This window comes from Podarcis muralis, chromosome 12 (genome assembly GCF_964188315.1).
Source record: "Podarcis muralis chromosome 12, rPodMur119.hap1.1, whole genome shotgun sequence".
In the NCBI taxonomy this organism is placed as follows: Eukaryota; Metazoa; Chordata; class Lepidosauria; order Squamata; family Lacertidae; genus Podarcis; species Podarcis muralis.
Window position 1 is genome coordinate 5,980,934 of NC_135666.1, and position 15,973 is coordinate 5,996,906.

General features: G+C 45.6%; 1 protein-coding gene across 1 annotated transcript in view; it reads left to right on the forward strand.

Annotated features, from left to right (window-relative positions):
* Positions 1–15,973, forward strand: part of MYL3 (myosin light chain 3) — a 41,584-nt gene that overhangs the window by 12,021 nt on the left and 13,590 nt on the right. Inside the window, exons 3-6 of the mRNA XM_028750970.2 lie at positions 5,177–5,326; positions 6,291–6,464; positions 11,830–11,907; positions 13,828–13,863. Coding sequence (XP_028606803.2) covers positions 5,177–5,326; positions 6,291–6,464; positions 11,830–11,907; positions 13,828–13,856 — 431 coding nt within the window. The 3' untranslated portion in view covers positions 13,857–13,863. The remainder of the gene's footprint in view (positions 1–5,176; positions 5,327–6,290; positions 6,465–11,829; positions 11,908–13,827; positions 13,864–15,973) is intronic.

The window sequence follows — 15,973 nt, forward strand, 5'->3', positions numbered from 1 at the left end:
TAGATTAACATATTTTGGCTCCCCCCACCCCGCCCCTTTGCAAAATCTGGCATGGGTGTGTCGCAAGGATGCAGCGCCTCTCAAAAGACTCCTGTTTTCTTTCTCCTGCTTTCGGCTCGTTGCAAAGGCAGACCTTCCGTGGAAGAGAAGTCTCTCCATGACCAATAGGCATGAAGGGTCCAGAAACTAAGCCTGATGAGGAACAGTTGAAGGAGCTGGGTATGTTTAGCCTGGAAAATAAGAGACTGAGAGGAGATCTATGAGAGCCATCTTCAAATATTTCAAGGGCTGTGATGTGGAAGGTGGTGCAAGCTTGCTTTCTCCTGCTCTGGAGGGTAGGACTCGAACCCATGGCTTCAAGTGACAAGGAAGGAGATCCTGCCAAAACATTTGGGAAAACTTTCTGAGCTGTTGGAAAAGTGGGAAAGACTCCCATGAGAGGTTGTGGACTCTCCTTCCCTAGAGATTTTAAAGCAGAGGGTGGGTGGTCATCTCCCATGGATGCTTTAGCTGAGATTTCAGCATTGCAGAGGGTTGGACTAGATGATCCTTGGGTCCCTCCTAATTCTCATATTCTATGATTTGCTGGAAGCCATGGGAAGGGACGCGGGTGGCGCTGTGGGTAAAAGCCTCAGCACCTAGGGCTTGCCGATCGAAAGGTCGGAGGTTCGAATCCCTGCGGCGGGGTGCGCTCCCGTCATTCGGTCCCAGCGCCTGCAAACCTAGCAGTTCGAAAGCACCCCCGGGTGCAAGTAGATAAATAGGGACCACTTACTAGCGGGAAGGTAAACGGCGTTCTGTGTGCTGCGCTGGCTCGCCAGATGCAGCTTGTCACGCTGGCCACGTGACCCGGAAGTGTCTCCGGACAGCGCTGGCCCCCGGCCTCTTAAGTGAGATGGGCGCACAACCCTAGAGTCGGACACGACTGGCCCGTACGGGCAGGGGTACCTTTACCTTTACCTTTATGGGAAGGGAGAAGGATCTTGAATTCTTGTCCTGCTTGTGGGTTTCCCACAGGCCAAGGACCGCTTTATTCCAGCATCCTGTTCCCACAGTGGCCAAGCAAATGCCTTTGGGAAACATGCAAGAAGCAGGATTCAAGCCAAAGAGCCACTCTTCCCTCCTGTGGCTTCCAACAACTGGTTGTTGTTGTTTAGTCGTTTAGTCGTGTCCACCTCTTTGTGACCCCCTGGACCACCAGACCACCAAACACTCCTGTCTTCCACTGCCTCCCGCAGTTTGGTCAAACTCATGCTGGCAGCTTCGAGAACACTGTCCCACCATCTTGTCCTCTCTCGTCCCCTTCTCCTTGTGCCCTCCATCTTTCCCAACATCAGGGTCTTTTCCAGGGAGTCTTCTCTTCTCATGACGTGGCCAAAGTCTTGGAGCCTCAGCTTCAGGATCTGTCCTCCCAGTGAGCACTCAGGGCTGATTTCCTTCAGAATGGAGAGGTTTGATCTTCTTGCAGTCCATGGGACTCTCAAGAGTATCCTCCAGCACCATAATTCAAAAGCATCAAGTCTTCGGCGATCAGCCTTCTTTATGGTCCAGCTCTCTAGGCGAGACAAATTGGATATGATCATTGCTCTGGGGCTTCCGGGGGATTTGACCCAGGTTGCCTTCCTGAAGCCTTTTCTCCTTCTCTAGGGAAAACGTTCCCCACAACCCCAATCCCACTGTCTGTGGTCAGCAAAGCCAGAGCATTTTCTCGATGGCTCTTCCATGAACCCAGCGGATCCCGCTGACGAGGAGTTTAGATAATGATAGGCCCAAGCGAAAGCAGAAGAAGAGGCTGATATTTTTATTTTTCATTATTATTCTTTTGAAAAGTTTCCGTGTTTCTTCAGCTGCCAGGGAGTGGGAGCTGCCACCGCTGCCACCATCGTGTTCCCTTGTTAAAAAAATGAAATAACAGGCCTTGTGTCCGGGATTCTTTGCAGACAACAGGGTGAGAATAGAAGCTTTCACTGGGCAAACTCTGAGAGGGAGGCTGCATCAAAGAGTCTGGTGTTGCGATTTCAGGGTGGAAATGGCAATTGTGGTGGGTAGAAATCACAGAATCGTTGAATTGAAGAGTTGGAAGGGATTCCAAGGGTTATCTCATTCAACCTCCTGCAATTCAGGAATCTCAGCTGGAGCATCCATGACAGACGGCCACCTAACGTCTGCTTAAAAACCTCCCATCCAGCCAAGCCAGATAGACAATATTGAGCTGTCTGGTGTGGTTACCAGATGTCCCCGTTTTCCTGGGGACAGTCCCCAGATTTACAAATCTGTCCCCGGACAAAATCCGTCCCCGGATTTCATTTAATGTCCCCGGATTTGTATTTTAAGTGTTGTAGATTTATTAGTGGGGACGTGGGTGGCGCTGTGGGTTAAACCACAAAGCCTAGGACTTGCCGATCAGAAGGTTGGCGGTTCGAATCCCCGCGACGGGGTGAGCTCCCGTTGCTCGGTCCCTGCTCCTGCCAACCTAGCAGTTTGAAAGCACAGTGCAAGTAGATAAATAGGTACCACTCCGGCAGGAAGGTAAACTGAGTTTCTGTGCGCTGCTCTGGTTCGCCAGAAGTGGCTTAGTCATGCTGGCCATATGACCCAGAAGCTGTACGCCGGCTCCCTCGGCCAATAAAGTAAAATGAGCGCCACAACTCCAGAGTCAGCCATGACTGGACCTAATGGTCAGGGGTCCCTTTACCTTTACCTGTTTTTTTGTTGCATCAATTAAGTGTTTTAAATTTGTTATTAGCCGCCCTGAGCCTGGTTTTCTGAACCGAGAAGGGCGGGGTATAAATAAAATCTTCTTTTTAAAAGACATCTGAAGGCAGCCCTTTTCAGGGAAGTTTTTAATATTTAATGCTGTATTGTTTTTAACACTTGATTGGAAGCCACCCAGAGTGGCTGGGGAAACTCAGCCAGATGGGCGGGGTATAAACAATAAATTAGGGGTATTATTATTATTATTATTATTATTATTATTATTATTATTACGATTCTACAATTTGTCCCTGTTTCAATTGGTGGTGGTGTTTGTTGTGCATCATTCTCCCACTGGTCCCCGGCTGCTATTTCTTTCTCTTTCTCGGTGCAGTCAGATAGGTAATCCCAGCCAACGAGAAGAAGAGTTTGGATTTGATATCCCGCCTTTCACCCCCTTTAAGTAGTCTCAAAGCGGCTAACATTCTCCTTTCCCTTCCTCCCCCACAACAAACACTCTGTGAGGTGAGTGGGGCTGAGAGACTTCAAAGAAGTGTGACTGGCCCAAGGTCACCCAGCAGCCGCATGTGGAGGAGCGGGGAAGCGAACCTGGTTCCCCAGATTACGAGTCTACCGCTCTTAACCACTACACCACGCTGGCTCTCAGTCTCATATTGAACAGGATTACATCACGACGGTGCCTGTCAGGTCTTGCAGCATGATGACCTCAGTGGCGGCAAGGGAAGTCCATTAAGAGCGAGAGTAAGCCAGTGCTGTGCAAAATACTGTGGGGAAAATGTTGGGAAAGGAAGAAAAATCATTGCTGCCACACACACACTCTGCAGTTTAAGCCTTGTCTGTCAAGCTGTCAGCAAAACGATACGTTGCATTTCATCTCGGCTGAAATGAATTTGAAATGCGTATTTTGCATGCGAAAAATAGACAGGAAAAGCTTTCACCAGATGTCAAGCAGATGCTTGCTGAACAGATTTCAAGAAGCAAAACACATCAAAAAATAGATCCTCAACACACATCTGTCAATTTTTGCTTTCAGTTCCTCGTTTTTTCCTGGCTAAGTTGAGTTCATTGCATTTCATCATTGATTTCTGATTTTTTACAAAGAGGTTCTCATAAAATTTTAATCAGCATCTTAGTTTGTACTTCTCCCAATATTCCTGCATGCAGTTTCACCTAACGTACAAAGCTATTCCAACAAACAGTGCGTCTGGGCTTATTTTCATCATTATGTGCATTTTAATGCACACTTTTCAATAATAATAATAATAATAATAATAATAATAATAATAATAATAATAATAATATATTTATACCCCACCCATCTGGCTGGGTTTCCCCAGCCACTCTGGGTGGCTTCCAACAGAATATTAAAATACAATAATAAAATAATATTTATGCATTTTTGCGACCTCTCAAAGACTTCTGCTGTGAGTCAGTCCCTGCATTGAAAAAAGTAGCATGGAAGGCGAAGGCTAGCTTGAACCCTTTACTCTTATGTGCTACATTTCTATGTGCGGTGATTTTTTTTTGGTGGGGGGACATTCAGAAATGTTGTGGCATGAAGTGATAAAACCCAGACACAGACCACCTCACTAGGTAAAGGTAAAGGGACCCCGGACCATTAGGTCCAGTCGTGGCCGACTCTGGGGTTGCGGCGCTCATTTCGCTTTATTGGCCGAGGGAGCTGGAGTACAGCTTCCGGGTCATGTGGCCAGCAGGACTAAACCGCTTCTGGCGAACCAGGGCAGCGCACGGAAACGCCGTTTACCTTCCCGCCGGAGTGGTACCTATTTATCTACTTGCACTTTGACGTGCTTTCGAACTGCTAGGTGGGCAGGAGCAGGGACCGAGCAACGGGAGCTCACCCTGTTGCGGGGATTCGAACCACCGACCTTCTGATTGGCAAGTCCTAGGCTCTGTGGTTTAACCCACAGCACCACCTCACTAGCCATTAGCTAATGAAACCACATTGCCACAGACGCCCACAATGCCTATTTAATTATAGAGATGTTAGAGACGAAGTGGGTTGTGCTTGTGGTGTTTTCAGTTTTCATTTTTTTATTTTGCACTGAGGACTGCTGTTCTGCCCTGGAACGCTTCAGAGGTCAAACTCTGACACGGGTTTCTGAGCAAATCCTGATTTTTCATAGCCTCCTGACCTGGTTCTTTCTCTCCTGCAGTTCCTCCAGGATGTCCACAGGAGATGGAATGTAAACATCTCTGATATCAAGATCAACAGCGAAGTTCATAAAAATAAAAACCAAAGCAAAACACAGGGGGCCAGGATCCCTTGAAAATAATAATGCTTAATGAAGGCTTGTCTTTTTCATAAACAAGTGAAACTTTTTCTGCGGTCGCATCCATTCCTTGTTACCTTTCCCTTCCTTTCTTCTCTCCAGACTTCCTGAGCCATCTCTCCCACTTCCTCACCAAACATTTTGTGTTTTCCCCCTCTCCTATACAGAATTCAAGGAAGTCTTCATGCTCTTCGACCGAACCCCGAAAGGGGAAGGGAAAATCACTTACGCGCAGTGCGGAGACGTCTTGAGGGCTTGCGGGACAAATCCCACCCAGGCGGAAGTTCTCAAGGTCCTCGGCCGGCCCAAACCTGACGGTGAGAGACTTCTTGTCCTGTTTTCGTGACAGCAACTTCACCGGACACGTTTCGCTTCTCGGATCTGTCTTAGGAGTGTTGGCGCCAGTGAGCTACAGGTTATATTGAGGAGGGGTCTCTCTCTGACATTTTATTCCATCACACACCATCTATGTGTAACACCAGTCCTGAAAGACCTTCATTGGCTCCCAGTACGTTTCCGAGCACAATTCAAAGTGCTGGTGCTGACCTTTCAAGCCCTAAATGGCCTTGGTCTAGTATACCTGAAGGAGCGTCTCCACCCCCATCGTTCTGCCCGGACACTGAGGTCCAGCTCCAAGGGCCTTCTGGCTGTTCCCTCCCTGAGATGAGTGAGGTTACAGGGAACCAGGCAGAGGGCCTTCTCGGTGGTGGCGCTCACCCTGTGGAACACCTGGACACGGAGGCATAGCTGTCAACTTTTTCCTTTTCTTGCGAGGAATCCTATTCGGAATAAGGGAATTTCCCTTAAAAAAGGGAAAAGTTGTCAGCTATGCACTGAGGTCCAACTCTGAGGGCCTTCTGGCAGTTCCCTCCCTGGGAGAAGTCAGGTTACAGGGAACCAGGCAGAGGGCCTTCTCTGTGGTGGCGCCCGCCCTGTGGAACGCCCTCCCATCAGATGTCAAAGAGAAAAGCAACTACCAGACTTTTAGAAGACATCTGAAGGCAGCCCTGCTTAGGGAAGTTTTTAATGTTTGATGTGTTATCGTGTTTTTAATATTCTGTTGGGAGCTTCCCAGAGGGGCTGGGGAAACCCAGCCAGATGGGCAGGATATAAATAATAAAATAAGATGGTGGTGATGGTGATGGTGATGATGTATCCCTTACCGTGATCTCAGGGCCTTCATGTTATATTTTGGGTGTTCCCCTTGTTCCTTATTGTTTGCATCCTTAACTTGCATGCTAAACGGATGGACAGCTCTAACCTGATTTCCTGTTTGTCCAGAAATGAACAACAAGATGCTAGACTTCGACACCTTCCTGCCTATGCTCCAGCACATCTCCAAAGCCAAAGACACTGGGACCTATGAGGATTTCGTGGAAGGCCTGCGGGTTTTCGACAAGGAAGGGAACGGCAAGGTCATGGGAGCCGAACTTCGCCATGTTTTGGCCACTCTTGGTGAGTGGATCTACAGTCCTACAACACGGCCCTCTAAGCCGATTTTGCTGGAATCATAGACTCGCAGAACTGTGGCTTTTGTCCTGTATTTTTTATCTTGTGAACTGCCTTGAGATTTTCAGATGAAGGGTGGTATATAGATTTAATAAATAACATAAATAAATAGAGTTGGAAGGATCATAATCATCATCATCAAGATTTATTTACCGCCATTCAACACAAGATCTCAGGGCAGGTCACAATGTAAACTAGCTGTATACATTTTGTGATCTATATCTATATCAATCAATCTAATCGTAACGTAAAACAAGGATGTAAGGGTGTCGTCACGCTGAAGTTCACTTGGCCACAGACAGGTGGCGCTGCGAATTACAGTGTAACGATGGAGGGGCAGGACTGCCACAACACCTTATCCACTTTGTTCCAACATTTGAGAGGAGGGGGTCACATGTCCCTCACCCACATTGAAAGATTATGGATTTGATCGTGCATAGGGATGGGTGAAATGGCTACTGAGTGACACCAAGGACTTTGTTACTTATAAAGCAGCACTCTATGTGCTGGCAGTGCCAAAGAATGCTCCAACTACTCTACTACACAATTGCACTCATTTCACACGCTAGCAAGGTTATGCTTAAAATTCTACAAGGAAGGCTCAAGCAGTATGTGGATCGAGAACTCCCAGAAGTGCAAGCTGGATTTAGAAGAGGCAGAGGAACCAGAGACCAAATAGCAAACATGCGCTGGATTATGGAGAAAGCTAGAGAGTTCCAGAAAGACATCTACTTCTGCTTCATTGACTATGCAAAAGCCTTTGACTGTGTCGACCACAGCAAACTATGGCAAGTTCTTAAAGAAATGGGAGTGCCTGATCACCTCATGTGTCTCCTGAGAAATCTCTATGTGGGACAAGAAGCTACAGTTAGAACTGGATATGGAACAACTGATTGGTTGAAAATTGGGAAAGGAGTACGACAAGGCTGTATTTTGTCTTCCTGCTTATTTAATTTATATGCAGAATACATCATGCAAAAGGCTGGGCTGGATGAATCCCAAGATGGAATTAAGATTGCCGGAAGAAATATTAACAACCTCAGATATGCAGATGACACAACCTTGATGGCAGAAAGTGAGGAGGAATTAAAGAACCTTTTAATGAGGGTGAAAGAGGAGAGCGCAAAATATGGTCTGAAGCTCAACATCAAAAAAACGAAGATCATGGCCACTGGTCCCATCACCTCCTGGCAAATAGAAGGGGAAGAAATGGAGGCAGTGAGAGATTTTACTTTCTTGGGCTCCATGATCACTGCAGATGGTGACAGCAGCCACAAAATTAAAAGACGCCTGCTTCTTGGGAGAAGGGCAATGACAGGCCTAGACAGCATCTTGAGAAGTAGAGACGTCACCTTGCCAACAAAGGTCCGTATAGTTAAAGCCATGGTTTTCCCAGTAGTGATGTATGGAAGTGAGAGCTGGACCATAAAGAAGGCTGATCGCTGAAGAATTGGTGCTTTTGAATTATGGTGCTGGAGAAGACTCTTGAGAGTCCCATGGACTGCAAGAAGATCAAACCTCTCCATTCTGAAGGAAATCAGCCCTGAGTGCTCACTGGAAGGACAGATCGTGAAGCTGAGGCTCCAGTACTTTGGCCACCTCATGAGAAGACACTGATACTGGGAAAGATGGAGGGCACAAGGAGAAGGGGGCGACAGAGGACGAGATGGTTGGATAGTGTTTTCGAGGTTACCAGCATGAGTTTGACCAAACTGCGGGAGGTAGTGGAGGACAGAGGTGCCTGGCATGCTCTGGTCCATGGGGCCACGAAGAGTCGGACACGACTAAACGACTTAACAACAACAACAACATGTGCTGGCAGCTAAGAAGATCAGGAGGAAGGAACTAGACAGAATAGCGGTCAACTGCAAAGGGGATTTGGATATTTAATTTGGCACATCTCCCCTGAGAATCTTCTGCTATTCTATTCTATTTAACGCAACAAATAATTTTAGTAGCCGTGACCGTGGTTTTATTGTATGTCTGTGCCTGATTATTTTAATGGTTATTGTTGTTGTTTTTTTCCCTTCCGCCCTCTTTTTGTTCTCCTTCTGAATGATGCCATGGCCTACGGCTAGTGCAATAAAAAGTTTAGTTGGTTAAAAATAAAATATATGCAAACAGCTCTCTGTGCAGTCTGGAGGGCTAGAAAAACTTGTCCTTCACTTCCCTTTTCTTTGCAAAAAGTGAAGTTATTGGGATAAGGAATTCTCCAGCCGGATGCTGTGATCAAAGTCGAGCGGGACAAATGATGACTTCAGGGTTCCTGAATTTTCCGGCTTTGTTTCTGCTTGGAGATCACAGTTAATCTTGAGGGACCAAAACTGTGAGCTGGAAGATGTTGCTCTAAGCACCCTGAAATTCCTCATCTTGGTTGAAGTGGGAATGTCATGGTAGACAGCCAGATAAAAAGCCCCTGAGCCATTTTGACATCCATCCTTCCTTTCATGATGTTTCTCTTCAAATCCTTTTCTCTACTAAATTGCAGCTAAAAATTGCAGCTAAAAAAGCCAATGCAAAAATTGCATCTAAAAAAGACAATGCAATTCTGGGCTGCATCAATAGGAGTATAGCATCTAGATCATGGGAAGTAATAGTGCCACTGTATTCTGCTCTGGTCAGACCTCACCTGGAGTACTGTGTCCAGTTCTGGGCACCACAGTTCAAGAAGGACACTGACAAACTGGGACGTGTCCAGAGGAGGGCAACCAAAATGGTCAAAGGCCTGGAAACGATGCCTTATGAGGAACGGCTAAGGGAGCTGGGCATGTTTAGCCTGGAGAAGACGAGGTTAAGGGGTGATACGATGGCCATGTTCAAATATATAAAAGGATGTCATATAGAGGAGGGAGAAAGGTTGTTTTCTGCTGCTCCAGAAAAGCGGACACGGAGCAATGGATCCAAACTACAAGAAAGAAGATTCCACCTAAACATTAGGAAGAATTTCCTGACAGTAAGAGCTGTTCGACAGTGGAATTTGCTGCCAAGGAGTGTGGTGGAGTCTCCGTCTTTGGAGGTCTTTAAGCAGAGGCTTGACAACCATATGTCAGGAGTGCTCTGATGGTGTTTCCTGCTTGGCAGGGGGTTGGACTCGATGGCCCTTGTGGTCTCTTCCAACTCTATGATTCTATGATTCTACTGCCTTAAACGTAATACTGATTTCTATAACGTACATATTACATTCCTTTATCCTTTTAAAAATCATTTGTACTTTTCAGGGTTTCTACATTTCACTGATTTTACAATCATTTTTGACATTTCGAAACTTGACTTCCTCCCCTCTCTTTCTGCAGTTCCTTAAATTTATTTTTAATATCTTCAGCATATCCAAATTAACTTAATTTGCGCATTAATTCATCTACTTGGGTGAGCACCTTCTCTCTGTCCCGTCACCATCAGAGGCACAGCTGGTGGTGACGTGAGATAGACCCAGATTATGGAATTCTGCTCCCAAGAAAAGCTACTCTGACTCCTTCCATGCTCTCTTTCCACTAGCAAGCGAAGACCTTTCTGTTCAGGCAGGACTTTGAAAGCAAGGGTATAGACGATGTGGATCATAGGGCAAACTCTATTTCAATTGCTGGCTCTGAATGGGTTTTAGCTACAGCAGTACCTTGGTTCTCAAACTTAATCCGTTCCGTAAGTCCGTTCCAAAACCAAAGCGTTCCAAAACCAAGGCACACTATCCCATAGAAAGCACCATATTTTTTCGCTCTGTAAGACGCACCAGACCATAAGACGTACCTAGTTTTTGGAGGAGGAAAACAAGAAAAAAAATATTCTGAATCTCAGAAGCCAGAACAGCAAGAGGGATCGCTGCGCAGTGAAAGCAGCAATCCCTCTTGCTGTTCTGGCTTCTGGGATAGCTGCGCAGCCTGCATTCGCTCCATAAGACGCACACACATTTCCCCTTACTTTTTAGGAGGGAAAAAGTGAGTCTTATAGAGCAAAAAATACGGTACTTTAAATATATTACCATAATCATGCCAATGTTCTTATCTGTTTACAATTTATCTGTATTCAACAAACCATTTCCATTCTTTTATAAAAAGTTTGTTATCTTTGATTTCTTATTCTTCCAATACGTTTCACCATTTCTGAATATTCCATAAATATTTGTATCCATTCCTCCTTTGCTGGGACTTCTGCTTCTTTCCATATTACATTCCTTTATCATTCTCATTCCTTTGTTTATATTTCCCTTCCTGCCTGCAATTTCATTTGACTATAATATTATCTCCAAAAAGGATCTCTGCTCTTCCACAAACATTTCATCTTTTTGGTCTATTGTTTTTGCTGTTAATTTCACCATCTCCATATAATCCAGTAGTTTTAAAAATCCACTCCTTTCTTGTTGGAATAACAACTTCTCTCCATTTCTGGGCATACAGAATTCTGGCTGCGGACATAATACAGTGGTGCCTCGCAAGACGAAATTAATTCGTTCCGCGAGTTTTTTCTTCTTGCGAGTTTTTTGTCTTGCAAAGCACGGTTTCTCATAGGAATGCATTGAAAATCAATCAATGCGTTCCTATGGAAACCACCTTCAGACCAGGTCCGGGGACAGTCTGTCCCCCGACCTCTTCTGAAGGCTTGGGGGGGGGGGACAAGGGCTTTTCTTCCCACCGCCAGCCTTCAGAAGTCTGTTCTGAAGGCTGGCGGTGGGAAGAAAAGCCCTTCTCCCCACCTCCCGCCCCGCAAGCTCCGGGGACAGGAGGGCTTTGCTGCCGACCGCCAGCATTTTAAGAGGCTTAAGGCTTCGCTGCCGCCCGCCAGCATTTTAAGATCGCCCGGGACAGCGGAGAAGTCTCCGCTGTCCCAGGAAGGCGCTGCGCTTCTCCGCTTTCTCCACTATCCCGGGAAGGCAGGCGGTCGGGAGCAAAGACTTTTGCCCCCCGCCGGCCTTCAGAAGAGGTCCAGGACCTCTTCTGAAGGCCGGCGGGGGGCAAAAGTCTTTGCTCCCGACCGCCAGCATTTTAAAAGAGGTCCCCGGAGATTTCCCTATGGGCTTTCTTCTTGCGAAGCAAGCCCATAGGGAAATTCGTCTGGCGAAGCACCTCGAAAAACGGAAAACTCTTTCTTCTTGCGAGTTTTCCGTCTTGCGAGGCATTCGTCTTGCGAGGTACCACTGTATACAGAAACATTTTAATCAACTTTTGGGGCCTGACTTAGCCAAAACTGGGATCTTGCCTCCCGCAAATCAGTTAGCTATTTGAGCTTTGACTGACTCACATAGCCCTACTTATAATTTGCTTTGGGCTCTTAACCCTGAAAATTTGAGTCAATTTATGTATCTCTTTTTCTGTTCCAGGCGAAAGGTTGACTGAGGAGGAGGTCGATAAGCTAATGGCCGGCCAGGAAGACTCCAATGGTTGCATCAGCTACGAAGGTACAGTGGTGCCTTGGTTCTCAAACTTGATCCATTCCAGAAGTCCATTCCAAAACCAAAGCGTTCCAAAACCAAGGCGTGCTTTCCCATAGGAAGTAATGCAAAACGGATTAATCCGTTCCAGACTTTTAAAAACCACCCCTAAAACAGCAATTTAATATGATTTTTACTATCTAACGAGACCACTGATCCGTAAAATGAAAGCAAAAATCAATGTACTGTACTATGAAATAAGACAGAATTGTAGATGATAAAAATTAAAACTACATTTTTTTCCTTACCTGAACTGATGATAGTCCTTGTTTGGATGGGGGGCTTTTATCCATTTCCGCAGTAACACAATCAATCAGTTGGTAGCTGAGCACAGTCACAAAAACAAATTACTGTATTTTCTGGCATATAAGACTACTTTTTAACCCAGGAAAATCTTCTCAAAAGTCGGGGGTCGTCTTATACGCCGGCTACAGCAGCAGCTCCTGCAGCAACTCCCCACCAAAGGATAAAACGACAGCAAATTAAATCGGAGGACACCAAGCTCTCTAGATGAAGCAGAAATACGCTTGAAAATTGGCCCCAGAAGCCCTGGCCACTGGGAAGTGGAGCGGATTTCCAAGCCGGACTAGAGACTGGTTTTTTAATTTTTATTTGGTGTGCGTTGGAAGAGGGGTAGTCTTATACGGCGAGTATATCCCAAACTCTGTATTTTAACTGGAAAAGTTGGGGGGGTCGTCTTATATGCCCAGTCGTCTTATACTCCGGAAAATACGGTAACCGAAAAGGCCTCAAAAACAAAAACACAAAATAAATAGCAAAAAACAAAAACGCCAAACTTAATCCGTTCCAGAAGTCCATTTGACTTCCAAAATGTTTGAAAACCAAGGTGCAGCTTCTGATTGGTGCAGGCGCCCCAGAAACAATAGCTGACAGCCGCGTCGGACGTTCAGGTTCCGAAAAACGTTTCAAAACCAGAACACTTACTTCCTGGTTTTTGGCGTTTGGGTACCGAGGTGTTTGAGAACCAAGGTACCACTGTATTAAAGGAAACATGGGGGTGCCACAAAAGATGCCACAATCTTGTGTAAAGTCAATAAAAGAAGTTTACTTACAACATCAGTTCACAGATGGATCCCTGAAGGCAGACTTAGTTACATAGTATATACATGTGGAGCTATCCCATATGCAGCGGTTCTCAACCTGTGGGTCCCCAGATGTTGTTGGACTACAACTCCCATCATCCCTGAGCTCTGGCCTTGCTCGCTAGGGGTGATGGGAGTTGTAGTTCAACAACATCTGGGGACCCACAGGTTGAGAAAGACTGCCATATGGGGATAATCCCAGTGTCTTCTGTTGGCTGGAAGCTAACAGAGCATCTCTAGCTAAAAAGCTGCTCCAAGAATGGAGGAAGTCAAAGAGAGAGAGAGAGAGAGAGAGAGTGCTGCATGTCCTGTCCTTTTGTTACCTGGACAGGTAAGGTCACGCCCACATCTAGTCACGTGCAAAGGAAGTATGTCCCAGCCAGGAGGAAACAGGAAGTTTTCGACTGACTGGACCAAACATTCCCCCGCATGTCCACTCTAGGAAAACAAGGAATGTTGTACTTGACTGCTACTTATGTATCACATCCCACAGTCTCAACTTTTGCCTTCAGAACTATGCCCCTCTGCAAACCACTGCTCCATATCTATACTGCTCCACTGTTCCTGGGCAACTTCAGGATCCTGGTCAGGAAATGCAGCGGGAGGGAGAGGTTCCCACCATTCCTCATCAGAGCAGTACTCCTCAGCCTGGTCTCTGACACCCAGTTAGATTCATGACTGAGTCAGGATTCAGACCCTCATATCCCAAGCTCTAGCCCAACACTCTAACCATTACACAACACCACCTCTGAGACAGTAATGACTCTCTTCCTTTTTTCCCCAGCGTTTGTGAAGCATATCATGGCAAGTTGAATGGCAGGTAAGCCGAACAAGGTCATCATTCTTTTGTTTTTGAAACCCCACCCCACCCCACCCCACCCACTGCCCCAGAAACGATACGAAAATGTTTATTGTCATTGTCCCATACAGAACAACGAAATTGAAAAATCTACATCAGACATTCCAAAACCAACAAGCCTGCTATCCCAACCTGATTGGCCCCTAAAAACTCTGATACCCCACAACTGAATACAATATACTCACATAGAGACTACCTTACACTGCGTTTAAAACCAAAATCGCATTTGGATAGAAACTGTTTCTCAGGTGGCTAGTCCTAGTCTTTATAAACCTGTACATTCTTCCAGAAGGCAGAAGCTGAAAGAGATCTTCAATAGATCGATCCATATACAGAAAAGGGTGAGGAAACCGTGATTCTCCAGATGTTGTGAACGGATGGGAGTTGGCTTGCATCTAGAACATCTGGAGAGCTAGTTATTCACAAACGGGTTGGTTTTGGGATGAATGGGACTATATTTATATAAAGGTAAAGGGTGAAGGAACCCCTGACCATTAGGTCCAGTCGTGGCCGACTCTGGGGTTGCGGCGCTCATCTCGCTTTATTGGCCGAGGGAGCCATTGTACAGCTTCCGGGTCATGTGGCCAGCAGGACTAAGCCGCTTCTGGCGAACCAGAGCAGCGCATGGAAATGCCCTTTACCTTCCCGCCAGAGCGGTACCTATTTATCTACTTGCACTTTGATGTGCTTTCGAACTGCTAGGTTGGCAGGAGCAGGGACCGAGCAACGGGAGCTCACCACGTTTTGGGGATTTGAACTGCCGGCCTTCTGATTGGCAAGTCCTAAGCTCTGTGGTTTAACCCACAGCACCACCCATGTCCCTATATTTATATAGCTTTCCATTATTCAATAATTTCAATGAAGGGCCCTTGCTGATTATCCAAAATGAAGGGCTTTATTTGACAAGCTGGAATTGTTGGCTATTTGCAGTATGGTAGCGCTGCAGATAGCTTGCTGGGGAGATCATGCATTAAAAATGAAAAGGACTCAAAAATAACTTAAACAAGGTTTTAATAAGAAAAACAAAAACTCCATTTACACTAAATACATTAACAACCAAACCAGACCCAACCACCAACCCAAACCCCAGGGTAATGGGAGAGCTAGGTGCTGCTCCTTATATACTAAACCCAAATGCTGACACACCTTAATCAAATACAACTCAGCAGCACCTGCTATGTTTCACAGCTTTAAAGTTGGGTCTCGTTATCTTGCTCTGGCCCTTGCTCTGGCCCCTTTAAGATATACACATCGAGTGGAACAATGATGAACCTTTACATTTAAAGAAACCATTCAACATTTCCCCTGCGGTTCATCATTGTGGAACAAAAACAGAAAGCATACTTTGTACATGTTTTTCATGTGTAACCTTTGGAAGTGCTTTTGTAAAAATGTCCGCAATTTGACTGTCACCAGGAACATATTCAAATACAACCATTTCATCAGCAATTAGTTGCTTTACAAATTCTAAACGTAACCTTAAGACTCTAGTGCGCTGCGTATTGGTCTCTGAGCACAGGATAGCAAGTCCACTCTGGGAATCAAGGTAAACTTTTACTGGTAGTGTTACTTGCATCTGTAGGTCTGCAAACACTTGCAGATACCATTCTACATCACGAGTGGCCTGAACGCATGCACATAATTCACTTTCTGTTGTGGAGAGACAAATAATGGTTTGTGTTTGGGACTTCCATTCAAATGGACAACCGTTATAACAAAACACCATACCAGACACACCCCTGCAATTATTTTGTTCCATTGCATGAGATGCATCGCAGAAAATTTCAAAACCTTTGTCAATACATGTTGTAAACTGCAACCTATAATGTTTGGTATGTTTAAGGTACATTACCACTCTCTTAAGAGCAGAGAAACATTGTGTAGTAGGCTTTTCCACAAATTTTGCCAGAAAGTGAAAAGCATAAGTTATATCTGGTCTTGAGATTCTTTGAATGAAATTTAGCTTGCCTATAGCAGAACGATACAAAGTTTTGTTAGGAAATGGCTTGTCTTCACCTGTAAAGGTGAAACCACACACCATAGGTGTTTCCTTCCCATTTGCATTTTCTAA